The sequence below is a fragment of the Lepidochelys olivacea genome (assembly GCF_965140295.1).
Source record: "Lepidochelys olivacea isolate rLepOli2 genome assembly, chromosome: 27".
Lineage (NCBI taxonomy): Eukaryota > Metazoa > Chordata > Testudines > Cheloniidae > Lepidochelys > Lepidochelys olivacea.
The window spans coordinates 12,637,211-12,663,595 of record NC_140437.1 but is presented as its reverse complement, the minus strand read 5'-3'; the positions used below and the strand labels follow the sequence as shown (position 1 = coordinate 12,663,595).

The 26,385-nt window shown below is 51.4% G+C and overlaps 1 protein-coding gene across 1 annotated transcript in view; it reads left to right on the top strand.

Annotated features, from left to right (window-relative positions):
* The window catches only part of NGFR (nerve growth factor receptor), a 41,914-nt gene extending 16,197 nt beyond the window's left edge, over window positions 1–25,717 (top strand). The window contains exons 3-6 of the mRNA XM_084615872.1: window positions 5,932–6,291; window positions 14,722–14,956; window positions 17,624–17,784; window positions 18,147–25,717. Of these exons, the coding sequence (XP_084471998.1) occupies window positions 5,932–6,291; window positions 14,722–14,956; window positions 17,624–17,784; window positions 18,147–18,448 (1,058 nt within the window). The 3' untranslated portion in view covers window positions 18,449–25,717. The remainder of the gene's footprint in view (window positions 1–5,931; window positions 6,292–14,721; window positions 14,957–17,623; window positions 17,785–18,146) is intronic.
* Window positions 25,718–26,385: the final 668 nt, after the last annotated feature.

Here is a 26,385-nt window from a genome sequence, read left to right as displayed (position 1 = left end):
GGGGAGTCTGTGGCTACCATTGTCTTCTCCCGCAAGGCACTGCACATCCTACCATGGAAGACATGTCTACCACTCCCTGCCAATACAGCATAATGCCACAAGCCCGTGAACTAGCCACCTCTCCTTCAGGGCCATACAGCCCTGTCAGAGAGGCCTCGGCTATCCAGTACTCATTGCTTGGCACTGACTATCTTGCCAGCTCCCGCCCTGTATCGAGTCTTCCACATCTGGTTGAGCTTATGGAAAAAGGTTGGCGTGAGATCTCCTTGCCAGTCTGGTTATTGAGAGAGACAACTCCGGTGGATGATCTCCCAGCAATGGGTGAACAGGAAGGACTGAGAGCATTAGATTTGTCAGCCGCCTTTAACCCCACTGACCACGAAATGTCACTGAGCAAGGGTGGTCCACAAGGTGCCCTCCCTGAGAGCTCCGGACCTTTGGAGTTCACTTCCTGCCAGCCTGAATGGGTCGGCCTTCAGGGGCCTACCTTTTCTCCTGGCTGGTGAGGAGATGAGCAGTTGGTAGGGCTGGGTAGTCATGGGTGGGACTCTGGGGAACGTGTGTGATATGTTGTCATGGGGTTGTTTCATTTCCTCAGTGGGAATCATAGAATATCAGGGTTGGAAGGGACCTCAGGAGGTCATCTAGCCCAACCCCCTGCTCAAAGCAGGACCAATTCCCAGTTTGTGCCCCAGATCCCTAACTGGCCCCCTCAAGGATTGCGCTCACAACCCTGGGTTTCGATTGTCAAGAGCACTGGATGGGCTGCTGCCTTCTCGAGAGGAAGGGTGGCCAAGTGGTTAGGACACAGGACTAGGGAGACCTGGGTTCAAGCCCAGAACTTTGGGCCTGTCACTTAGCCTCAGTTCTCCATCTGTACCAGGCATCAGCGGTGTTGTGCGGCTCAGTACATTAGAGATGGTTAGGTAACATGGCAATGGGGCCACCTTAGCTAGATGATAGTGCGTACAAATCTCAACAGATACATCTCCTTCTTCCTCAGCCCCACTTTGCCTTTATTCATAGAGGTTCAGGCCAGAAGGGAGTCAGTCTGGCCTCCTGCCCAACACAAGCCAGAGAACCTCATGCAGGAATTCCTACATCCAGCTAATAATTTCTGTTCTAGCTTCATAGCGGTGTGGGCAGGATGTGTCATCCCACAGAGATCTGGCTTGTTCCTCTTCTCCCTTCGTTCATGGCCTCCCAGTTCTCAGCCCATGATCTAGCCACCTCCTGTCTCCTCCTGTGACCCCACCATGACCCCCTAGTCTCCTTACTTGAATGCCCGTGCTCTGCGCTGGTAAGAAAGGCTCAAAGACCACAGCCCCTTCCCCAACTGCTTATTTTGAATGAAGCTGGATTCAGATCCCAGCTCTGCCACAGACTCCCTGTCTGGCCTTGGGCAAGTCACTTAGGCTCAGATCCTCAAAGGTATTTAGATGCCCAACTCCCATGGGACTGGGAGTTAGGCGCCTAAAACCATTTGCAGATCCAGGCCTTAGTTTCTCTGTGCCTCAGTTCCCCATCTGTCCTGTGGAGATAACACCACTGCCCTGCCTCCCAGTTTGTGGGAGGGAAAATGCATTAAAGGTCATGAGGTGCTCAGAGGCTACAGCGCCGGGGACCCTAAGTTCCAGCATGAGACAGGCAGCTAGCAAAGGGCAGGTTTAACCAAGACTCCGGGAGCAAGGCGGCCATGATGGCAGCATTCAATCCGAGCAGAGCACTTTGCGTCCTGTCATTCATCGGGATAATTGCTGTCTCCCACGAACGTCCTCGGGAGATCGCCCAGGTAATTAAAGATTACTACACGGATGGATAACTTTCAAAATGAGGGGGAGGCTGAGCCGAGGATTAGGGTTAATCTCTCTGACACCTTTCTCCCCTGAAGAGGGGGGGAAGATTCGAAGGCCCGGAGAGAGGAACGAGGTCGGAGGCCCTCGCAGGTCAGAGCGGAGGAAATGAATTCAAAGGACGTAGATGAAGAGACAGTGACTGCAGGCCCTATAGGAACTCCTCTTCCCCGGGTTAAAAATAAACTTCAGACGCTGGGGCTCCTCCCTGTAGCCATGGGGGCAGGGTGGGGGCCCCCAGGGCTCTTCTCTCCCCAACCCGCAGGGCCCCCCTCTGTCGGGCCAGGCTAGGGACAGGGATAGCAGAGGACTTGGAGGGGAGCAGGCAGCCTATGCCCTGCGACAGTCAGCTCAGAGCAACCCATCGCCCAGCTCCTCTGCCCAGCAGGGCCTGTAGGCCAAGCCAGCCCTACCCCAGCACAGCACTGTAGCCCTTTAAAGTAGCCCCTGGCCTCCAGCCTGCTGCACCTCCAGCGAAGTCTTTCTCGTGTGATTTGAGTTCAGGAACTCAGCCAGAGGTTTATTACAGGAGTGGGTGGATGAGGTTCTGCAGCCTGCAATGTGCCGGGGGCCAAACAAGATGATCATGACGGTCCCTTCTGGCCTTAAAGTCTCTGAGCCCAGGAGTCTTGGGGGTGCTGGGGAGGGGAGAGGGAAGACAGCGTGGGATACGTGTGGGGGAGATTGATTTATGCTGAGGAATCAGTTCTGCAGGGTGCCGCTGAAACCGGAGACCAAGGAACCAAGGCTCGGACAAGAGTCAGCAATTAGCATCGTACGCTCGTGTTTATATTGGGCTCCTGCATCTTGATTCTCTCCTGTTTTCCATCAGTCATTGATGGGAAACAGATGCAGCTAAACCAAATGGGGCGTGTGGCCGCTGTTTGGGGAAAGTGGCTGTTCGGTGGGGGAATGGAGGGCAGGCAACGCCCCTCAAAATCAGCCCTGACAGGGCAAGGCGGAAAAAGCCTCAAGGGTGTTAGGAGAGGAAGGTTGGCTTTGTTGATAAGGCACCGGGCTGGGATTCAGGAGATCTGACTTGGATTCAAGATTTAAATTATAAACGCTTTGGTGCAGGGACTGTCAATCTGTTCTATGTTTGCACAGAGCCCACCACAGTAATACAACTTGTGTAACATAAGAATAATTCCGGGTTCAAGTCCCATCTCCGCTAGATGTAGATGCCTTGTATAACCTTGGCCAAGTCACTCAGGCTGAGATCCTCAAAGCTGTTTAGGGGTCTAACTCCCATTGATTGATAATGGGAGTTTGGCGCCTAAATAGCTTTGAGGGGCAGGGCCTGTTTTTCTCACTCAGTGTCAGTTCGGAGCCTAGCACAACGGGACCCCCAATCTCAGTTGGGGCCCTCAGACACTAATATAAAGAATAAGGAGAATGCCTAGAGCACCTCTGGGATCACAAAGCACTTGACAGGCTGTATTCAGAGGGATCCCTTAACAGAAGGCGGGTGGGCAGTTCAGGGGTGGAACACAGCAGCCCGTCAGTGCCATGTGACAGCAGTCACCCCCTACATCGACATGCTTAGTGCCAGCTGCTCCCCTGCCCCTGAGGCTCTGGATGGATCCAAGCCCACAGCAGGCAGCCTCTAACAACAGGGCCTGCAAAGTAATAAGAGGTGGACTCCATAGCTGGGGAGGGATTAGCCGCTGTGGGGGGCAGGTTGGCTCACAGGATGGGGTGTCAGCATTTGGAGGGGAGCAGGATTACAGGTACTCCACTTAGGAAGGAACAGTCAATTGCACACATACAAACTGGGAAATGACTGCCTAGGAAGGAGTACTGCGGAAAGGGATCTGGGGGTCATAGTGGATCGCAAACTAAATATGAGTCAACAGTGTAATGTTGTTGCAAAAACAAGCAGACCTCATTCTGGGATGTATTAGCAGGAGTGTTGTAAGCAGGACTTTTGTGTTCGGTTCTGGGCACCACGTGTCAGGAAAGATGCAGACAAATTGGAGAAAGTCCAGAGCAGAGCAACAAAAATGATTAAAGGTCTAGAAAACAAGACCTATGAGGAAAGATTGAAAAAATTCGGTTTGTTTAGTCTGGAGAAGTGAAGACCTAGAGGGGACATGATAAGTTTTCACGTCCATAAACGGTTGCTATAAGGAAGAGGGAGAAAAATTGTTCTCGTTAACCTCTGAGGATAGGACAAGAAGCAATGGGCTTATATTGCAGCAAGGGTGGTTTAGGTTGGACATTAGGAAAAACTTCCAAACTGTCAGGGTGGTGAAGCACTGGAATAAATTGCCTAGGGAGGTTGTGGAATCTCCATCATTGGAAATTTTTAAGAGCAGGTTAGACAAACACATGTCAGGAATGGTCTAGATAATACTTAGTCCAGCCATGAGTGCAGGGGATGGGACTAGCTGACCTCTCGAGGTCCCTTCCAGTCCTATGATTCTATATTGTGGTGCAGTAGCAGGAGAGAGTGGGCACCTGGGGGGTGCTGGTGGTGGGGTTGTTGGGGTGGGCTAGGCAGCTGCGAAGGGGGTGAGTGGACCCTTCTGGGGTAGCAAGCCATGGACTGGCAGCTGGAACACGGGCACTGCCAGACTGAATCAGAGCAGGGACCCCTCTAGCCCAGGGCCCTGTCTCTGACCATGGCCAGAGGGAGGTGCAAGAAACCCCTGCAGCAGGGTGTTATGGGATAACCTGCCCTAGGAAAAATTTCCTCCTGACCCCCTGCCCCTCCCGCCAATAGCCTCCCCCGCTCACACCCTGGCATAGAATCATAGAAGATTAGGGTTGGAAGAGACCTCAGGAGATCATCTAGTCCAACCCTCTGCTCAAAGCAGGACCAACACCAACTAAATCATCCCAGCCAAGGCTTTGTCTCGGGCCTTAAAAACCTCTAAGGATGGAGATTCCACCACCTCCCCAGGGAACCCATTCCAGGGCTTCACCACCCTCCCCGTGGAATAGTGACACCACTTCCCTTCTCCACATGACCCTCAGGGAGGCAGACCTGAATGAGTGTGTGCAGTGAAACACTCTTTCACGCCCTCCCATTAGCAACACGTGCTAATTACACGGCAGTTATGCCAGAGATTAGCTTGTGGCTATCAGTCCGGGGTCTCCCAACGAGGCAGGAGTTCAGAGGGCCTGAGTTAGCGAAGCCTGGGGCTGCCCCTCTGTTTGTGCGGAAAATTGTTCTGCTCTGATTACAGGGTTAACAGCAGCTTCCAGCAATCCGTTGTTAGGGTGAAGGGAACCCGGGTCGGTTTAGGCTGCTGTAGTTAGTGCCTTTCCCTCTCCTGAACTTCCCCTTCCTTATGGGGCTGGGTGGGTTTCGGGGTTTGCTATCGGAATCCCGAGCTTTTCCCCACTAGGCTGCTGATTCAAATCCAGCCAGAGGGAATGGCTTGTGAAATGAGCCACTGGTCTCAGTCCAGTGCCCTCTGGACAAGGAGCGCTATCATCCCCTTAGCACCGATGAGCAGGCTGGGGACTGGATGGGCCATGGAGAGTTAGGAGCCTCCACATCTTTGAGGCTCGGGGCCTGAGCTCCCGGGGAAAGGCAGGACAATGCGGGGCCATGATCTGGGGAGAGGGGACGTGGGTCTCCAGGGTTGTCAGTCTGGCACCTTTCACCAATACCAAACACGCTTCCTAATAACAAAACCCCTAATTTCCTGGGTTTTTAAAAGCTTGGTGCTGCAGCTGCAGAGGGCTCTTGAATCTCCTCTTGTTCTAGTCGGGTAACAGCCACGTACAGCTAAAGAAGTTGCCTGCACTAGGACACGACAGAGCCCCAAGTTTTTCTCCTGCCTTTGGCCAGTTTGCATTGCCACCAGTAGCTCTGTTTAGAAGGGGACGCGATATAGTCTATAGGTCGGTGTAGGAGCAACGGTATCATCCGTTGCAGGAGCAGGGGAACACAGCTGCGGCAAAGATGGAACCAGGAGCAGCTTGAGCTAAAAAGCCACGGCTGCCTAGTCGGGGCAGTAACAGACTCCTATCCTCTGCGGATCAGCACAGGCCTGTAGCACTTGCTCCCCAGGGGGTTACCCACACACTGATCTCTCACTCGCGCTCTCTCTCTGCTCCATTGCAGGTGTGACCTACTCGGACACTGTCAGCGCCACGGAGGCATGCAAGCCATGCACAGAGTGCGTGGGCCTGCAGAGCATGTCGGCTCCCTGCGTGGAGTCGGACGACGCCGTCTGCAAATGCGCCTACGGCTACTACCAGGACGAGGGGAGTGGGCAGTGCAAGGAATGCGAGATCTGCGAGGTGGGCTACGGCCTGATGTTCCCGTGCGGGGACACTCAGAACACCGTCTGCGAGGAGTGCCCCGACGGGACCTTCTCCGATGAAGCCAACCACATGGACCCCTGCCTGCCCTGCACCATCTGTGAGGAGAACGAGGTCATGATCAAGGAGTGCACCCCGATATCCGATGCCGAGTGCAGAGGTAATATACCCCTGCATCCCTGTTCTGTGGAGCGTGGATCATGGTCGTTCAGATTAACACTTTAGGACCAAATCCAGCCCCATTAAAGGGCAATGGGAGTTTGGCCCTTAACTTCCTTGGGTTCACGATTTGTCCCTTAGTGACTTTCAGGTCAAAGGAATAAGTCACCCAGCACACCTTCCATTCCTACCTCTCAAAGCATTTTATCAAGGGTAGGTCAGGAGCATTAGCCTCACCTTACTGAAGGGGAAACTGAGGCACAAGGAGGGTGAAGTGATACGTTGATGGTCACACAAGGAGCCAGTGTCAAAATTCGAGGACCCAGGAGTCCTGGCTCCCAGTCCCCTGCTTTGATTATGACACCGCTCAAACAGCTGAGCAAAGAACCCAGGAGTCCTTACTCCCAGTCCCAGCCCCTAGACAATGTGGCCTCCAAGCAAATTGGGACCACCTCTGCTCCCCACCTTTCCGGGATGTAATGGTAAAGCAGGATGTGCAGGGTTTGATTGTTCCATATGGTTCCATCTGTCCCTCCAGACAGATCTGGCTTCCCCAGCAAGGTCGCCGTGCCAATATAGAAACAGATCCCAGACGAGCAATGGAACCAGCCACGATGTTCTCTGACTCTGCCCCCACTGCACGGCCTTGGCGGCTGTCCCTCCAAGTCAGAGAGAGCTCCGCCTCCCGCATGCTCCACCACCGAGCCCACCCCAGCTGCTTCCCGCATCAGAGGCAGGGGAATGGGCGTACGGAAGCTTTTTCATATGGAAATTCTTTGGCAGCCAATCTTTGTTCACCTGAGAGGCCCAGGGATTAGATCAGGGGAGTGTAAGCCTGGCCAACTCCCGTAGCGTCTTTGTGCCTCGGTTTCCCCTTGTGGATAAAGGGGATAATGGTGCTGCATCCAGCTGGTTATGGTGCTTTGGGATCCTCCAGTGAAAGGTACTCTAAATGCAAAGCACTATCTGTCTCCGCTGTATCCCCGGGGCTGATACTGATCATCCATCAGCTTAATTCACTGCTGAACATGATGATTAAAGCTGCTACACACAGTAGAGAAAGCAACGTGGATCCTAGGCGGGGGCCACTGGAACGCCTGGGGTCAGAGTGCTGGTTCTAGACAGTGGTGTCGTACACATCAGGGTAATAAAGCAGCAGCCCCCAAGGCTAGCAGGAAAATCAAGGATGCAATACTGTCTTGGTTGCAGCCCTGGGCATTTCAGGGGTTTGACACTTAGTGGGCAGATTCCAGAAAAGCCAGCACATGTTCTAACCATGTGGCTTTGCGTCTGCTGCTTCAAGCTCCCAGGTGGCTTGCAAACATCCGCCCTGCACTGGTGGTTGGTCTGGTGTGTTTCCAAGGGGTCTATGACTTCCCGGCAATGGCAGCCTCTTGGCTCCAAGGTGAAGCCCGGCTCATGTGGGGAGGGATATGCCCAGAGGTCTCTGCTGGCCGTGTTTAAAAATAATCGGCCTGCCTGGTAGGTACAGGAACCTGGAGCAAAGGGCCGACGTTTAATAGCTTCAGACGCTTTGTTTGTGGCAGTTGGAGCCTGGCAGTCCTGGCCTTCTGTAAAATGGAATTTGGCAGCCAGCGGGTCCCTAATGGGAATTAATTGAGGCGTTTCGTCGCTGACAGGCATAGGGACTGCACTTCCCCAGGAGCGCTAGTGTGCTTCATTTTGGGGGTGTGGAGTGGACCCAGACCTTCTCTGAGTTTCCTATGGCACAGGGGATCTTGGGGCCTGGGCCCAGTGTACGATAACCCTGCCTGTTTTCAGAGCAATATGTGCCCTATGGGCTGCCCAGAGGCTGAAATCTCACCCCCGTGCAGAGAGCCGGCACCAGACCTAGGTATCATGCAGGACTTCAGTGCGGCTTCAGCCTCATGCACAGGGGTTGGAATTTCACCCAGTGCAGGGACTGTAATTGTCCCTTGCCTGTGCATGCGGATGTAGGGGTGGGGGAAGTCCCCTGATTCCTGCTCTCCCTACCCCCCTGCCTTGCACAAGGCCCAGGGACAACCTCTCCCTAAAATCCTACAACAGCCCCGTCTAGTGCAGGGCCTGCTGGCTCCAATGAGGCTCTGTGCCTGGCAGAACCAGGCCTGTTGGCACGTGGGATCAGTGACTGAGTTTCACGAGGGCTCTCTGCTTCCTGAGGCTCCGCTGTGCCACCCCACAGGAGGGGTGGCGGGGCCAGGCTGCATTTTGCTGGGGAATTGTGTTTAAGAAGAGGGAAATAAGGAAATCGGGAGTGGGGGACAATGGTTCAATTTTCCCCTGGGATCAAATCTCAGGATGAGGAAACAGGCCAGGGTGGGTGAGACAGAGCAAATCCACACAGCCCTGCAGGGAATGGCAAGCTCTGGCCTGCTGGCTACAGTCCTTCTGCTCCGTCGCTGCTTCTTCTAATGCCCGTGTTGAGTTCAGGACCTGGAGTGTCATGTCAGTGGGATCCGGGATAGGGACTGAGCTCTAGGGTAAGGAACAAGCCCTCGGGGCCAGCTGGGGATCAGCTGTAATGTCAGCTTGGGACTTTGCCTCAGCCCCCTCAAAGGTTTTAAGCTCCTCACTTCCACCGAGGCACTCTGGGCAGAGAAGGGGTAGGCTCGGGCCTGGGAAGTTTATGGTCCAGTGTAACCCACCGGTGGGTGTGAGCTACCAGTCCCGGGTCCCAGAAGAGGTGAGTCTGGTATAGCCCTAGCTAAGGCGTTTGGGCTTACACTACAGCAGCTTATGGGGTTTGTTTTTTTAGCTCTGGAGGTTCCTGGTTCAATCCCCCAGGGTGCCAGCCACTCCAAATTACATGCAGATTAGCACTGTAATAGTTTACACAAAATGTCACCTGTGTAGGGAAGGGACTCCTTTGTTAGAGGATCAGATTCTGTCATCTGGCAGTAACCCCCTGTTCCCCAAAGCTGAGTCCTCTGCCGCCCCAGCCACGCTGATGACACTTCACAGCGAGGCCCTGGTCCCCAGGGGATTTCCCAAAAGGGGCAGCCCTTTATTTAGAAAGCTCATTAGCAGGATGAATGGCATGATGGGCTGGTGGCAGGGGTGGGGGAGGGCACCAGTTTCCTCCTTTAGTTGGAGACGTAGTTATTTGCCCTGCCTGGAGCACAGAAGTAGAGAAGAGACCATTGTGCCATGGGCGTCTCTGATTCACCGCTGCAAGGCAGGGGGAGTTCTGGGCAGTCCTTTCTGGCTGATCCCTTTACAGGGTTGAATAAATGGAGCCAGAAGTCAAGGCACAAAGGGTGGGCTTTGTTAGCCGGATTTTATGCTTGGGGGCATGAGGGGCGGGATCAGAGCCCAGCAGAAAATAGCCAGGAAGGCCTCCCCAAGGCTTGCTCTGAAAAGGCGGCATGGGTTGGCACAGGAGCCGTCTGTTCCAGCCCAGCTGAGGGCGGTGTGCGGAGTAGGGGGGGCTGCCAGTTGCTACAAGCCGTTCTTCTGAGCCAGGAGCAATCGCCAGCCTGAAAAACTACCTCTGGATCTGGGTTTGCTCTTGGGCCAGGCCCCGCGTGGCACTCTAGTTAGCCTGTTCCTATGGCAGGGGTCGGTGCCTCGACAGGCTGCATGGCCCTGCTTGCGCCGTGGTTCTGGAGGGGATGGCAGAGGGGCCTGTGTGCGCATTCAGATGGGCAGGGTTTTTTTCCAAAGGGTCTGGACAGGCATCACTCCTGGAGCAAGGGTTCATCTGCAGTGTGTTTCTGACACGGCAATCAGAGGGCAGTGTGGCACGGGCGCGCTCTGAGCTGGGCATGGCAGAGCAGGAACTCAGGCAGTTTCCAGAAGGGGACTGCTGAGGTCTGTCCTGATTTAGAGCGGACGAGCAGCCTAGAGTGAAAGATACCAAAGGTCTAGAGCTACGGACGGCATCATGGAACATTCCAGATGTCGGCCTTAGAACCCCAGGCCACGGCATGGACCATTCCAACTGCTGGTGCTAGAACCCCAGGCCGCCGCGTGGACCATTCCAGCTGCTGGTGCTAGAACCCCAGGCCGCGGCATGGACGATTCCAACTGCTGGTGCTAGAACCCCAGGCCGCAGCGTGGAACATTCCAACTGCTGGTGCTAGAACCCCAGGCTGCGGCGTGGACCATTCCAACTGCTGGTGCTAGAACCCCAGGCCGCGGCGTGGACGATTCCAACTGCTGGTGCTAGAACCCCAGGCTGCGGCGTGGACCATTCCAACTGCTGGTGCTAGAACCCCAGGCCGCCGCGTGGACCATTCCAACGGCTGGTGCTAGAACCCCAGGCTGCAACGTGGAACATTCCAGCTGCTGGTGCTAGAACCCCAGGCCGCGGCGTGGACCATTCCAACTGCTGGTGCTAGAACCCCAGGCTGCGGCGTGGACCATTCCAACTGCTGGTGCTAGAACCCCAGGCTGCAGCGTGGAACATTCCAGCTGCTGGCGCTCGAGCCCGCAGCCTGCAGCCTGGACCATTCCAAATGTCAGTGCTTGAGCCAGAAGGTGGATCACTCCCTACTCGCGTAGTGGGCAGCGTGAAAAGCCAGGTCATCAGGCAATGGAGAAAGCAGCAGATTTGGGAGGGTAGGTGGCACCAGGGAGAGTTAAAACTGAAGCCGAAGCGTCAGCTCAGCGGTCACGCTCTCCTGGCAATGGGATGCTGTAAGCGTCGGAGACGGTTTCTTGCTAGGACTATAAAATCACAGGCCCCCAGGCCTTGCCTTCGCCTGTCCTGCTCTCCCCCCCGCCACCTTTCATAACCTCCCTGTGACTTTTCCTGCCTTTTCCCCAGCAACAAACGGGTAGGACCCTCCCTGCTTCACAGGCACAAGATGAGACACATTTTCTTCACCAGGCATGCCTAGGTGCGGTTCTTGGCTGAAGACGGGGAACCAGCCAATAGGCAAACATTTTCCTCCCCTCCGGAGCTGAAAGGACAGGGTGTGTCCCAGAGCAACGGGGCATGCATGGAGGCTAGGAGCGTCTGGGCACAGAGGGGAAGAGAACAAACTGGGAACGCCGCTGCTCACTGACTCTTAGTGACTCGTGCCATTGAGCTGGAGGGAGGGGATCCAGGTGAAACAGGAACACCTCGATGTTAGCAAGGGACGACCCTAGCTCCATGCCTGACTCCATGCATGTTGCTGAGACTGCCGGATGGCTGTCCTGTGTTTGCCGTGCAATAGCTGTGTCTACAGGTTGCATAGCACAATATTCCCGTGTACTAAAATCAATGTGACTGTGAGCCCTAATTGAGGTTGGGGCCCCATTATGCTAGGCCCTGTACAGACCCAGAGTAAGAGACTCCTTGCCCCGATGAGCTAAGGGTCTGATCTGCAAAGGTATTTAGGCACCTAACTCCCATGGATTTCAGTGGGGAGTTAAGCACATAACAGCTTTGAGGCCTACAGCCTAAATAGACAAGGAAGACAGAAGAAATGGTATTATCCCCATCATACAGATGGGGAGCTGAGGCACAGAGAGAGGGGCTCAAGTTCACAAAGGACAGTCTGAGACGGGGTAGGAACTGAACCCCTCTCTCGAGTCTTGGACCACTATCCATAAGCCCATCCTTCCTGTGCAGGATAAGGAGACGTACATGCACAGTGCAGCACCCCGGCAACGTGGGGCTTCCATTGCCTGGGTGGAGCTGATCCACCGAACAGCCCCACGGGTCAGTTACTGCTGCTGCCACCCAGCCGGGCTCCAGGCGGAAAGTAGGGCTGAGAGGAGGAACAGCAGAAAGAACGTCTCTCACCTCAGGCTCCGATCTCGTCAGATTTCATCAGCAAAGCAGGGTCGGGCCAGGCCAGCACTGCGGTGAGAAATCGCGCAGGGAAAAGCCTGGCCGTTCGCGATAATCACACGTGCTGTGGGTACATCTGCCAGGAGTAGGAGATGGGATGTTACCCCGTGTTCCGGCAAACCTCCAGTGGCAGGCACAGAAGTTTAATCTCCTGCCCTTGCAGGATTGCTCCCGACAGCATCTTCTAGTGAGTCATCCTGCCTAGATGTCTATATCTCCGGGGATGGAGCATCCATTGGAAGACTCTCACCCAGTCACATAGATTCCACTGTTGAGGGTGTTTCTCTTGATATTTATCCTGCATCATATTACTTTTTTTTTTAAACCATCCCCTTATTTCTAGTTACAACTTCTTGGACCATTCTCTTTGATATTGAAATAGTTGTGGCTTTAGGTGGCCTGTCCCACCTTAGTTATTACTTATTCAAGAGACATGTGTTTGGATGAGTATAATCTGATACCCTAAATTCCTTCTCTGGGTTCCCCTGGCAATGGATATTCTTGGTTCCTCTCGTCCATAAATTGTAGGCTAGTATTGTTGTATGTAGCCAGCTCTGAGGAAGGGACTGAAGGTCCGGAACAAAATCCATTTTTGCCATAGACGATTTGTAAAAAGAATTCATTCTGAGAGGTAATGTGAGGAAAATTGGCAGATCTGATTTCTATTCCCAGCTCTGCCACTTACCTGCTGGGTGACCTTTGGCAAGTCACTTCCTCTTTCTCCTTTGGCATGTCTCTTTAGATGTAAGCTCCTTGGGGCAGGGACTGTCTCTTGTTAAGTGTCTGTGCACTGCCCTGCAGTGGGGGGCTCTCGCCTCAAGGCAACTGAAATACAAATAATAAGAAGAACATAAGAGCATAAGAACAGCCACACTGGTTCAGAGCAAAGGTTCATCTAACCCAGAATCCTGTCTTCTGACAGTGGCCAGTGCCAGGTGCCCCAGAGGGAATGAACCGACCAGGGAACCATCCAGTGATCCATCCCCTGTCGCCCATTCCCAGCTTATGGCAAACAGAGGCTAAGGACACCATCCCTGCCCATCCTGGCTAATAGCCATTGATGGACCGATCCTCCAGGAACTTTATCTAGTTCTTTTTTGAACCCTGTTATAGTCTTGGCCTTCACAACATCATCTGGCAGGGAGTTCCACAGGTTGCCTCTGCGATGTGTGAAGAAACACTTCCTTGTGTTTGTTTTACATCGTCTGCCTATTCATTTCACTGGATGACCCCCCTAGTTCTGAGCCTGAACCAAGGTTAATTCTAGGTATGTTTGAGGTTGGAGCTGAACGCTTTTCAGGCCACTAAAAAGCGGCCTCATCTCAGTGATGAGCGAACAGCTTCCTGTGCACATGCTATACGGCGATGGCCATTGGACGAACCGTGCTCCATAGACTGTCCCACGCTCTTGCTAAGAATCTGCACTGCTCCGCGCGTTCTGTTAGACCTTCCGACTGCTTGCTTCTTCACTGCATTCAGCCTTCCTCAGTGGTGACCCTTCCCTAGGAGGGAGGCGATCAGGTTACTGCAAACCGTGCTCAAATGAGCATCACAGCTGCCTGCCCTGCTTTTGATCTCTTCCCTGACGTGCTTCCCCCCTTGCCTAGCTTCATCTACACGGTCTGCAGTCCCCAAAGCTCTGATTGCTGCTGTCTGGTCCTAGTACATCCAAGTGGGATGCATCTGCTTTGCTGATGAGTGTTGGTATTTGACAGCAGCGCTGCGTTTCTGAAACCCTTTGCCCTTTTCGATTTGGTTGGTGCTCCAAATTTCACGCCCTTTAGAGAACGACAGGTCAAAGCCCCACAGTCCTTGACCATCAGGAAAAAAGCCTCCAATAAACAAAAACTGGTAAAGAGCAAAGGGCAAAGATGGCTCTGAGCTGGCTCCAGGCAGGGTCAGCCGTCCCAGGGTGGAGAAAGGGTATGGAAAAGATTCAGCTCTCTCTGGAATTTCATGCCAGCATACAAAGGCTGCTACCTGCAGGGATATGTGACACTGGCCTGCTGGAGCTAATGAGACGGACTAATGAGAAGGAGGAATGGGAGACACAATTCACACCGAGGGTGTGCCATGTTTAGGGTTAGCAGACAGTGGTTAGAAATGGGTTCTGGCTGCAGAATTCGGGGTGGGGGGGTTAGGCTGTGGGCTTCCCATGTGAGCCCACCTCTGCCAGGAAGTCCCGACAGTCTTTGGGCAGGTTTAGTTACCCCTGAGATAAAGGAAAGGAGGACTTAGAGACTAACCAATTTATTTGAGCATTGGCTACTCTCATTTTGAGCCCCACTAGAGAGAGTCAACAGTGGGGACTGTGCAGTAGCTGTTTTCATAGCGCTCACCCGTCCATGTGGCATGGTGTGGAGAGATGGCTAACCCTGTTAAGGGTGCCAGAGGGGTGTGTCTGTGTGAGGAGGGGCGGGGCCTCGTCTTGGCTCCTCCCCTGGGAGCCAGCACGGCTTCACTGGGCGTGTGCTGGCTACAGCCTCCCAAAGGGTGGCAAGTCTCACTGCCCGGCACCTCTGGAGGCGTTATGCCTCGCCTCCCCCTTCCCTAGGGTGCCTAGACTAGTCGCAGCCATTACTGAGCGCTCGAGAGGCGAAAGGGAGGCGGGGTGAATTGCTAACTCGTTTTTATTCCCCTTGGCAGATCTTCACCCGCGCTGGACCCCAACCCTGCTGGGCTCTGGCAGCCCCGTGCCGTTCACCAAAGACCCGTACGATACCAAAGGCATTGCCAGCACTCTAGCAGATACAGTCACCACCGTCCTGGGTAGCTCCCAGCCAGTCGTGAGCCGCGGCCCTGCCGATAACCTCATCCCTGTCTACTGCTCCGTCCTGGCAGCCGTGGTGGCGGGGCTAGTGGCCTACATTGCTTTCAAAAGGTAGGCAGGGGCCAATGTCCTGATGGATTCTAGGAACGGAGGGAGGGCTCCAGGAGTGGGGGAGGCTGCCGGCCTCAGACTGAGGCCCAGGGCCATTACTGCCGCATCGGGCAGCTTTCTCTAGCAGCATCTGGCCGTCTTGGGACCTTTGGTGATAATGGAGTTATCAGATTTGGCTTCGATTTACACTTCGCACCGGTATAAATGACAGCACCGGAGGGGCACATTTGGGAGTTGGGCACTCGTCTCCTATGGAAGGCCAAGGGGAGTTGGGCACTCACATGCCCTGCAGTGCAGAGCAATGGAGAATTGAGCCCTATATGGTCTCTCTCACCTATCTTGTTCTTTCTTTAGCTCGCTCATTTCCCTTTGGGGGGTGCTTGTAACTCCGACACATTCTGCAACTGCATCACTTTCAGTGTCTTGCACCCTCTCACCCGCTTTGTGCTGGGAGTTGCACCTGGTGCCTATGCAGGTTGCAGCTGGTTCAGTGTTTGAACAGAGGCTACGATTTCTCCACATACCAACGTGCTGGAAATAATCCCTAATCACTGTTATTCCCAGGGAGGAGGCTGAATTCTCTGCTAAGAAAACTCCAATTGACTAATCAGTGATGCCAGCAGAGGTGCACCCCCCCCAAAGACATTCCCATGTGCACACCCACAAGCGTGTTCACACATGCACCCCACACGGTTCATATGTGCATATTCTCACCCAACTACCTGTGTGTACCAAGTCACTGCATTCACATTCCGTTGCATGTCTGCACACAATCCCATGTGCCTTTGCATATCGCTCGGTGCAGTGATTCACACATACACACAGGCCCACATGCTGTTTCACAGGCATTTCCACGTGCACACCAAAGCATATAAACACATGCATTTACGTGCGTGGACCCCCGGTTTGACGTGCATTTATATGAGCCCACACAATCACAGATGTATTATTGATCAGAATGCAGCCATTTGATTAGCTCTACACTCGTGGTCCATCATTAAAAACATTAAAGAGCTCAAATCATAGACCTGTAAGACTGGAAGGGACCTCAAGAGGTCTTCTAGTCCAGTCCCCTGCAGTCAAGGCAGGACAACCTTATGACCAGCCTCAGCCAAGTTTATTGTCTAAAGACAAAGTCGTACGATACAGAAAGGATGTTTATGTACCGCTCCCTCTGGGAAGCTGCTTCTCGCAGCAAGTGCTTACAAACAGTGGGTTTGCTTCTAAGATTGTGCCCCCCCAAACTAGCTATTTTTATAGTAGACCCATTTACAAGTTAAAAGCATTCAATATGACACCCAAGACTAAAATTCACCCATCAGCATTTTTACCTGTTTGTCCTGGTACCAGGGTGTGCCCCTTAGCTCCTTTTGAACAAAGCACTCCATTCCACGCCATGAAAACAGTCTCTACTTTGTACCAGAGCAGAGCACTCATGTCTCTTGATTTTGACAGGATTTATGCTATATCTAGCTTTGCAAGGTATTGTGGGAGATATCGCGCGTGGGCAAGCCTGACCCTAATACAACTCAGTGCTAACATTCATATATAATGTAATGTATATGATATTAATATGATGGATACTACATAATACGGTATGCAATACATATCACCTATACATTGGCTAACAGTATGCACACGGTCCCATACGTGCACAGACTCCAGTGCATAAATGCACGCAGACTGGTTTTCATGTTCGTTAAAAAAATATTTGTATGTCTAAAGGAAAGTTTATGTTTACAGGAAACGCAGGTCTCCGGTGGTGCAAATTGGCACTGAATTCAGTGGAGCGGTGCCAATTTACACTGTTGGAGAGTTTGGCCTATCGACATCAGGAGCAATGCAGTAATTCTCCCCTGAAGGACGAATGCTGGCTTTTTAGTCAGCCTGGCTAAACCTAGGCCGCCAAGCAAACTAAACCAGTCCTGTCCTAATCACAGTGGACTCATGCAGCCTGACTCAGTGGCCACACTCACCTCTGTAACACTACTGATTTCAGTGGAAGAGCTAGCCCTATGCTTAAAAGTTGGGTCGGCCTAGCTACATCCCTCAGGGCTGTGAAACATTTTGTGCCCTGTGCGACGTAGCGTAGACTGTAGATGTGGATAGGTTGGCAGAAGAATCCTTCCGTTGACCTAAGTACCACCTCTCGGAGAGGTGTATTAACTACATCGCGGGACAAACCCACGCAGGAAGTGTCTACGCTATCGCGTAGGAAGTGTCTACACTACGGCTGCAGCCCGGTCACCGTGCCGTTGGGAGTGTAGCCATACCCTTGATCCTCATTTATCCCTAGCTGAGACTTAGATGGCAAGCCCTTTGAGGCAAGGACAGTCTCTTTGTTCTGGGATTGTACAGCACCTAGCACCCTGTAGGGGGTCTTGATCCGTTACTAGGGCTCCTAGGTGTGACTGCAATACATCCTAGTAATCACTATCAGGATGCTGGAGCCTGGATCTCTAAGGACGGCAGGTCTGGCTCTCTGCTGCTTTGCCCTCGTATCAACATTTATAGCAGCAGTGCCAAGGCAGACAGGGCACAGAGGGGCAGGGCAGGGAGAATGAGGCTCTGTGACTCTGGCTGACTCACAGTGAGATCCAGGTAAGAGGCTGGCGGATGTGGCTGGATTTTGGCTGTTTCATTCCCCTCCGCTGGCCCCTTCTGCAGGTGGAGCAGTTGCAAAGAGAACAAACAAGGCGCCAACAACCGCCCTGTGAACCAGCCCCCCTCTCCGGAAGGAGAGAAGCTTCACAGCGACAGCGGGATCTCCGTGGACAGCCAGAGCCTCCACGACCAACAGCCACCGACACAGACCGCCCAGGTGCAGGGTAAGGTTTATCCACCAAGCCGGGCGAGGGTGGGACCGGGGCTGGGGTGCACTGGTGGAGCTGGGAGGGTCAGACATGGCATTGTGGGGAAGGGGAGCTGCGGGTCAGGATTGGGGTAGGAGTGGCTGGACAGGTTGGGACAGAGGGGAGCCCAGGACTGGAACAGTGGGGTGATGCTGCAAGCCCAGAGTGGGGAAATAATACACAGGAGGGTACAGGCCATAGGCATCCCCCGGTTTGTCTTGGGAAGCTGCCCGCCCCCCAATCCTGGGACTCTCCTGGGCTTTCTGACCCCTTCTGGTTCAGCTTCATCTCCCAAAGGCTGCAGTCACCCTGCTCTGTTCCTTCTCTTCCCTGCACAGCTCTGAAAGGAGACGGGAACCTCTACACCAGCCTGCCTCCTAACAAGCAAGAGGAGGTGGAGAAGCTGCTCAACAGCTCCCCCGAGGACACCTGGCGTCATCTGGCGGGGGAGCTGGGCTACAAGGAGGATCACATAGACTCCTTCACGCAGGAGGAGTGCCCTGTCCGGGCCCTGCTCTCCGACTGGTCCAGCAAGGACAGCGCCACCATGGACGCCCTGTATTCCGCCCTGCGCCGAATCCAGCGGGGAGACATTGTGGAGAGCTTGTACAGCGAGTCGACTGCCACGTCGCCGGTGTGAAGGGCGGGGTGGGAGAGGCGCTCCCCAGCCAGCCCCTCTGCGACCCCACAGAGATACCAGCCGGCAAGAAGATGTGAAGGAAATGGGGTTCCAGCCTGGGCCCCCTGCTATTTACGAACAATCCTGTATGCACTGACCTCTTATTTTCAGTATTGTCCCCTTTTTTCTATCCCCCTTTCTCCGGCAGACAGGCTGATGCGAAAGCAGAAGGGATATAGCCAAGGCAAACGGGAGCTGTGGCCTCCTTCAGTCTGGCTGGGACCTAGGAGTGCTTGACGGCTTCGGCACATCCTGTGTGAGCAGAACAATCTCTTGTGCCCCCCCCCCAACCCCAACAACACTTCTTCAGTAGCTGCAACAATGACCGCGTTTGCTCTCTCAGGTCTCTCCTCTTTCTTTCTCTGTCTGCTTCGTTCCCCCTCTTCCACTCCCCCTCTGAGGATCTTCCTCTACCCCACCCCCCACAATATCCACCCCTTCCTATTTGCCCCAGATCACCAGTTACTCCCCCTTTGAATTGCATCTGCCAAGCCAGGAAGGATGGACCCAGCTGAATTTAGAGAGAAGAGGGTGTATTTCAAGGCTAATGGTTGAGTGAAGATGTTATTAACAGGGAATTGGGAGGGAGGGTGGGGAGCAGAGGGATATCATTAGAAGGAGCTACCCAAGGATGCATCATGGGGGAAAAAAGGGCTTCCTCCATAGAAACACACATTTGTGCCTCTGCACTGTCTTTGGGAGCGGTGAGGGGTGGGAGGACTTTGTTTCCAGCAGGCAAAATCTACACTGTGAATCATGAAACATACAGCGTGCATGTTGGAGACAGAGATCCACATGCCTCCACAACACGCACATGCCTCAGGCTCGGAAGAGTTTGCCTTGGTCATTAGCAGCCAGGCTGCCTGACACGTTAAGAAACAATCTAGTCACCTGTGGAATAATGTCGTTTGCCCGCCTTGGATGCTCAGCGGTCAATAGCCAGCACCTTCCCAGGCACTGATCTCTCCAAGGCAGACATCACCCTTGTTAGAGCCACCAAATTCTAGTGGAGAATAGCAAACGGCTAATGGTGCCTGGAAAAGCAGGAAACAATTGCCATCCATCACGCTGCAAGCCCGGTGCTGCCATGGAGATCTGGGCCAGCTGCAAGGCCCCTGACTCAAGCTGTCATCCCAGACCCATCATGTATTGTACTGGTGAGACACTAGGAGAAAGGCTCTGTGCCCTTCCTCGGACCAGTGATCCACCCACTGTGGGCTATAACGTAATCACGCTGCTGCATTAGCGGCCGATGAGCAAGGGGAAAGTGGGTCTGGGCAATGTTAGTGATGGAGTTGATTCTATTCTATATGGGCTCATAGACTGTGATCATTACCGCAGTATCTGAGCTGGTACGGATAAGGCTCGAAAGGGTCGGAGGGTGATTTGGAAGAGCGCCCAGAAGCTCAGCTGTCTTCACTGTATTATCTGAACCTCTCGGTCTCTGCAAAGCTGGAGACATCCCAAGAACAGGCTCCTTTGGGTATTTTGAGGCTTCCAGGGAAGACCCGGGTGGTAGAGAGGCAGCTGCAGCAACCTGTCTAAAGGAACAGGGCGTGGGGAAGTGTGTTCAATGGAGTTTTTCCCAGGCTCAGAAATGGGTTTGGGGGAAAGATGGTGTTGGAGGCGGGGGAAAGATGGGTGAAAATGGGTTTGGGGGAAAGATGGTGTTGGGGGCACATCAAAAAATCTGGCAAAAGAAATTCAGTTCAGGTCGAAATATTTCGTTTCGATCATTTTGAAGCATTTTGTTTTAATTTTGACCATTTGAAGTTTTTTTTTAATGGGGGGGGTACTAGAATTAGCTTAATTTTTTAAGCAAAAAGCTACTTTGAACTGGAAAACTATGATTTTTCATGTTGAAAATGTCAAAATAAAACATTGACAATTTTGACACCCTCCCCCCCCCAATTTGGGGTAGGAAACTTTTGTCAAAATTGACCCTTTCCTGCAAAAAAAAAAAAAAAAGTTTCCATTTCAAAAAATCAGCGTTTTCCAGTGGAGAAAAAAAGTTTCTTTGGAAAATTCCTCACCCGCTCTACTATTCAATGCAAGTAAGAATCCGGCCTCAAATGTCTCCAGTTCTAGAATATACCCTGCTTCTGCCCTCACAACACAGGATCAAATCTCATTTGACTGGTAGCTAGTGAAGAATTGTAGCAGAACTGGGGTGGGAAGGGGAGCCCCTCACCCTTCCTCCTTTTCTGCCTCTGGTCTGGCCTCTTCCTCCAGTCCTCAAGCCAGCAAGTCCACAGCGTATATCCATAGAGCTGCTAATTCATTAACGGCCTGACTCTAGTCTCCTTGCTCAGACAGCATTGCCTTGGAAAGCAGTGGGAGCGCTGTCAGAGGAAGGAAGTCAAGAACAGGGCCTGCAGTAGCTGAGTTTTGGTGATGGTCATGAGTTCACAGATGAAATGAAGTCTATGGGCCACGTTCATCTCTGCTCCAATTCTGGGGGAGCTCCAAAGGGGCCGAACTTGTCCCTGAAAAGGGAAATCTGAGAGACTGAGCTACGTAAGTGAAGGACCTGCTGTTTGCCTCCCAGCTCCGCCAGAAACCTTGTTATTAAATGAGGAAGAAGGGGGGAAAAAAAACCAAATGAGACAACTAAGAATTAATTGTAAATAATATTGTCTTGTTTTACTCACTGCTAAATGTTTCTAAGTGTGAAGTGGATTACAGTGCTGAAGAGCAGGAGACCTTGGCTTTCTCATCAAGGGCTTCTGTTCAACGCTGCCTTAGCATGGGGTCTAGCTGTTACCCGTTCTTCCACAAAGCTATGATAAGTGTTATAACCAGTGCCATTCAGCGCCAATGAACTGACTGGCCTCTCAGCGTCTTCCTGATGGACAGTGTTGTGGCAAAGATCCGTTTGCTCATGGCTCTGTGTTGCAGATTGAATTTTATGTTACCAGCCTTGTATTTGTTACAATAACCTTGATTCTGGCCTTACAGAGGGAAATTGACATATGCACACTTTTTTTTTTTTTAACAATGATGATGATGATGATGGCAGTGTTGAATGGCCATGCGAAACTGATGAAAGCAGAGAGATTAGATCCAGGATGAAACTTCAGGCCTTTTTAAAGGGACAGGTTGAAATTTTCAAAGGTACCCATAGTTATTAGATGGCACCCAAATCCCACTGAATGTCAGTGGAAGTTAAGCACTTAACTCCTTTAAGTGCTATAAATTTCACCCATTATGCTTTAAAATATGGGGGTGGGGGAGTTGCTAAGAATTGGGCTTCTCGAACAGGATTTACAAAAATGTCCAGCTACCATCATACTTTTGATTGATTTAGGAGTACATGCCCTTTCAGTGGGGCTTGAGCTTCTAGGTCACCTAAGATGCTTTGGAAAACCAGACACCCATGATGACCATATGTAGGCATGTAATTAAATGGCCTGATTTAGGGGTGAGCACTCAGCAAGCAGCTCCCTATGAGGTCAGTGAGAGAAGAGCACCTCTGAAAATCAGGCCACTTAACCAGGTGCCAAAATATGGACTTAGGAACGGATCATTTAGACCCCCGTTTCCGAAAAATGTTGCCCGTTTAGATGTATATTTTTTTAAGTTTTAGAAAACTTAATACGAGTAGAAATGTCCCAAATATTTTAAGCCAAAAAAAAAATGACAATGGAAACGGGAGGGATTGGATCAAAACCTTCCTGCTTTGGCGCTGAAAATGTAAACACAATGGCTATGGTTTTCAGACGTGACTAGTGACTTCAGGTACCCAAGTGAGGGCACCTTAAAAAGGGGGCTGATTGTCAGAGGGTGGGTGCTCGGCTCTTTCTGAAAATCAAGCCCCTTTAAGGTGTCCCCAGATAACAAGCCACTTGCAAAATGCTTGGCCAGCAGCATTGGGCTAATGCATGAGAAGCAAAAACTGAAACTTACCCATCTAGGTCAAACTGGGAGAAAGATAAACAAGCAATGAAAGACGAGAAACAATAAAAAAGGCACATTTGAGTCAGACGGATGTTATCTTTAACCATCTATATGGTGTTGTTAGTAATGCAGGCAAGGGATTTTTTAAAAATATGTTAATAGTGACCTTACCACTCATTTTTTGTATTCAGGCACTGAAGCATCATGTAAGAAATCAGGTATTCTTCACAGGCCCCAGGGGTGCTTAGATATTGTACATGGAGAAACAGCTTTAATTTTTGAGTTGCCTTATATATGTGGAAGGTGATCGTAGTCGTAACATCCCTGTGTTGTGTTCCAGACAAAAATGCCTTGCAGAGAACTCTGAAAAGCAAATTCATAGATACTACAGTCAGAAGGGACCATTATGATCATCTAGTCTGACCTCAGGCCACAGAATCTGCAGACTCACAGCTATGTTGTCAAGCTGGTTTACATTTTTCGAACTATTGGTTCCCACCGGAAGATGAGGTTTTCCTCAAAACTGAAAGTTATCCCAGGAAAATTTAGTTTTTTCGGTGAAATTTTATTTTCATTTTCAAGGGAAATTTCGGAACAAAAATATTCATTTAGCTTCATTTGAGATGGCAATTTTTGTTTCCATTGCTGAAAACCGAAACAAATTGAAAATTTCTATGAGCATCAAAAGGAACATTTGTATTTGAATCGGAATGAAATAGACATTCTCAGGTTTTGCTTTAAAATTTCCTGCAAAACATTGGAACGAAACTTTAGCTGAAGATTTTCAACCAGCTCCAATATTTTGGATTCTCTCCATTTTTGAAGCGCACGGAAACTTGCATGAGAACAGGATTAGATTGGGGTTTTGGCTGGGATTTGCAAAGTACACACTGAAAGTCAAAGTCTGAGGTACTTATGACAGGTTTCAGAGTAGCAGTCGTGTTAGTCTGTATTCACAAAAAGAAAAGGAGTACTTGTGGCACCTTAGAGACTAACCAATTTATTTGAGCATGAGCTTTCATGAGCTACAGCTCACTTCATCGAAAGTTTATGCTCAAATAAATTGGTTCGTCTCTAAGGTGCCACAAGTCCTCCTTTTCTTTTTGAGATACTTATATTGTTCCCATCACTGTGGTATCTGTGCAGGAATGGTGTCCCTAGCCTCTGTTTGCCAGAAGCTGGGAATAGGCGACAGGGGATGGATCACTTGATGGTTACCTGGTCTGTTCATTCCCTCTGGGGCACCTGGCACTGGCCACTGTCGGAAGACGGGACACTGGGCTAGATGGACCCTTGGTCTGAGCCAGTAGGGCCATTCTTATGTTCTTATCTGATCACCTCCCACTCTTTAAGGCAGGGAAGTGCTATTATTCCCACTTTACAGATGGGGAAAGTGAGATCCGGGGAGAATAAATGACTTGTGTCAAATCAGAGAGAAAGTTTATGGAAGAACAGGGGAAATAAACCCAGCTCTCCTGTGCTGCAGGTTAGCATTTTTCCATCCTGCTCCCCCTGCAACCACACAGACCCTGTGCTATTTCTCTCTGAGGAGTGATGTATATGTTCTGATGGCTAAGGAGGACTCTACGAGTTAATGTTCTTCCAGCTTCTTAAAAAAGAAGTTACTCAGTACCACAAAGCAATATTTGATCATATTATTTGCACTGTGAATCCTAAAAGCAGAGAACAGAACAAAAGCATCCTCGTTAATCACAGATCTCCAAATAATTCACCCCCCGTAAATCCTTAGGAGTCACACGGGAGAAACATTGTGTTCCTTCCCTTCGGGGTGAAAGGGTTAATTTAAAGCAAGGCTCGCATTTACATCCCCACCCCACCTGCAAAAGCCTGGCCCTTGCAGGAAGAGAGGACAAAAAAAAATAAATGGCCTGCCAAGCAAGTCAGGGAGGGTCATCTGCTCAGGGGCGGCCTGCCTGCAGTGGGAACAAGGGAGAACTCAGGGGTTATTTAGGGCACAGTGTGGGAACAAGGAAAGATCCGGCCTGCTCTGCAAAGAGAGCAGGAAAGGATGGGGCAGCTAGAGAGCCTGGCCGAAGAGGTGGGGCTGGGGAATCTCTAGTGGAGGAGGGGAAGAGAGACTGTGAGGTGTAAGGGATGCCTCCCTGATATGGAGAAAGGCTCAGGGAGCATTGTGGCATCAGGAAGTGGGGGAGATGGCGTCTGTGTGAGGGGGAAGGCTCAATGCAGCGTGATGGCTCCAGTGGGCATGGGAGGACGGGCACTTTGGCAGGGAGGGATTCAGCAGTGGTAGCCACGGCGGCTCCTGCTTGAGTAACAGCCTCCGTCTCACCCAGCAAACTATAGTCCTCTGCTTGCCCCATCCCAGTGGGACACAGTGAAAAGTGTCAGAGGCAGAAGCAGGGGAGGGGGGTGTCAGGAGGAGGAGGCGGCTCAGTGGAGGATGAATTTTTAAGCCCTGAAGAGTCTGTGTTCATGCCAATCTCTCTGTAGACCAGGCAGAAAGACCCATTCAAAGAAAGAACCATTTCCACAAGGCATCAAATGCGGATGGCCTTAGCTGGCAACTGCGCATGCAAAACCCACCAGTTTGGAGAATTTGTTCCAGACTCTGAGCCCAGCCACCCTGGCGTAAATCCCAGTGCAGTCCAATGGAGTTCGCCTGAATGTGCAAATCCACTGACATTGGGACGACTTTGGATTTATGGCCCGTCTACACACAAGTGGCACTGGTTTAATTAAAATCCATTTCAAAGCTGAGCTGTTTTCGTGGCTATAGTGTAAACATACCCTCAGCTCAGCTTAAACCTGGCTTCCAGTTTTACTTGCGTTGTTAAATTTACTGGTAAAAATTAAACCGCTACACATTAGATTTAAACAGATTGACGAGCGGCCACATTTGGTTTTTGCACAACTTAAACTAAATCGGTTTAAAGTCACGCTTTCATTTAACCGGGTGCAATTCAGTGTGCAGAGCAGGAGCTCCTGAGCTCAGAAATCTCTTTCTTATCGCCAGAGCAATATTGCTAAGTGCTCAGGTCCTAATGGCCATGTAGGAGAAGCCCCTCGGTGCATCACCAAATTCCATGCTGACGCGAGAAGCGTTCAGTATGCAAAGAAGGACTTAGGGACACTTCACCTTCTTGTTCTGAGACAAAAGTACCAAGGAAAAAAATAAGCCAAAGTTAATGATCTTGGAGATTTTTGTTGCTTTTTATAATGTTTTGTTGTACAAAGACAGCACGTTCCTCTTGTTAATACCTGTTATTATCCCGGCCCCTCGGGTTTCTCTGTAATAGGAGTAATGCCAATTAGAAATTCTTACAATGAATAAATATTCCTGTAATTCAACCACCCAGTTAGTCCTTTTGCTGTGATTGGTGTCAGCAGTGGGCGTTTGGGTGGATGGCTGACATGGCCCAGGATCAAAAGGTTGTGTTTGTATGTCCGTGAATGAACATGTGCTTGTGTGGGCAAATAGCCGGGTGTATTGTTCAGCCGTGAATAAGCAGCATACAGCGCTGCTGTGTCGTGGATGTATTTAGTGTGGGATTGCTTTTGCCTTCACTGGCGTGTGATCGTGTAGTTGTGATTGTTAGCATGCACGTGTGAGTACGTTGGTGTTTCACACTGTGTGTGTGTAGGCGTGTGTCCTCACGTGTGTGTCGCACAGGAATTTGGGACTGTGTGTATGTGTTTGCTGGACTTTGTGTTCGTGTTGCTTGGACTGTGTCTCAAGATCACGTTTTTTGCTCCGGATGACTTGGGAACACCAGGATTTAGCTCACGAAAGCTTATGCTCAAATAAATTGGTTAGTCTCTAAGGTGCCACAAGTACTCCTTTTCTTCTTGCAAATACAGACTAACACGGCTGCTACTCTGAAACCTGGATTTTAATTGCTGTTCTACCGCTGAGTTTATTCTGAGACGCCAGTCAAGTTGCCTTAGCAGTCTGTGCCTCGTTTGCCGCAGTGAGGATGATGGTCGTGTTATTGGGGTAAATTAGTGAAAGGTGGCCTTCA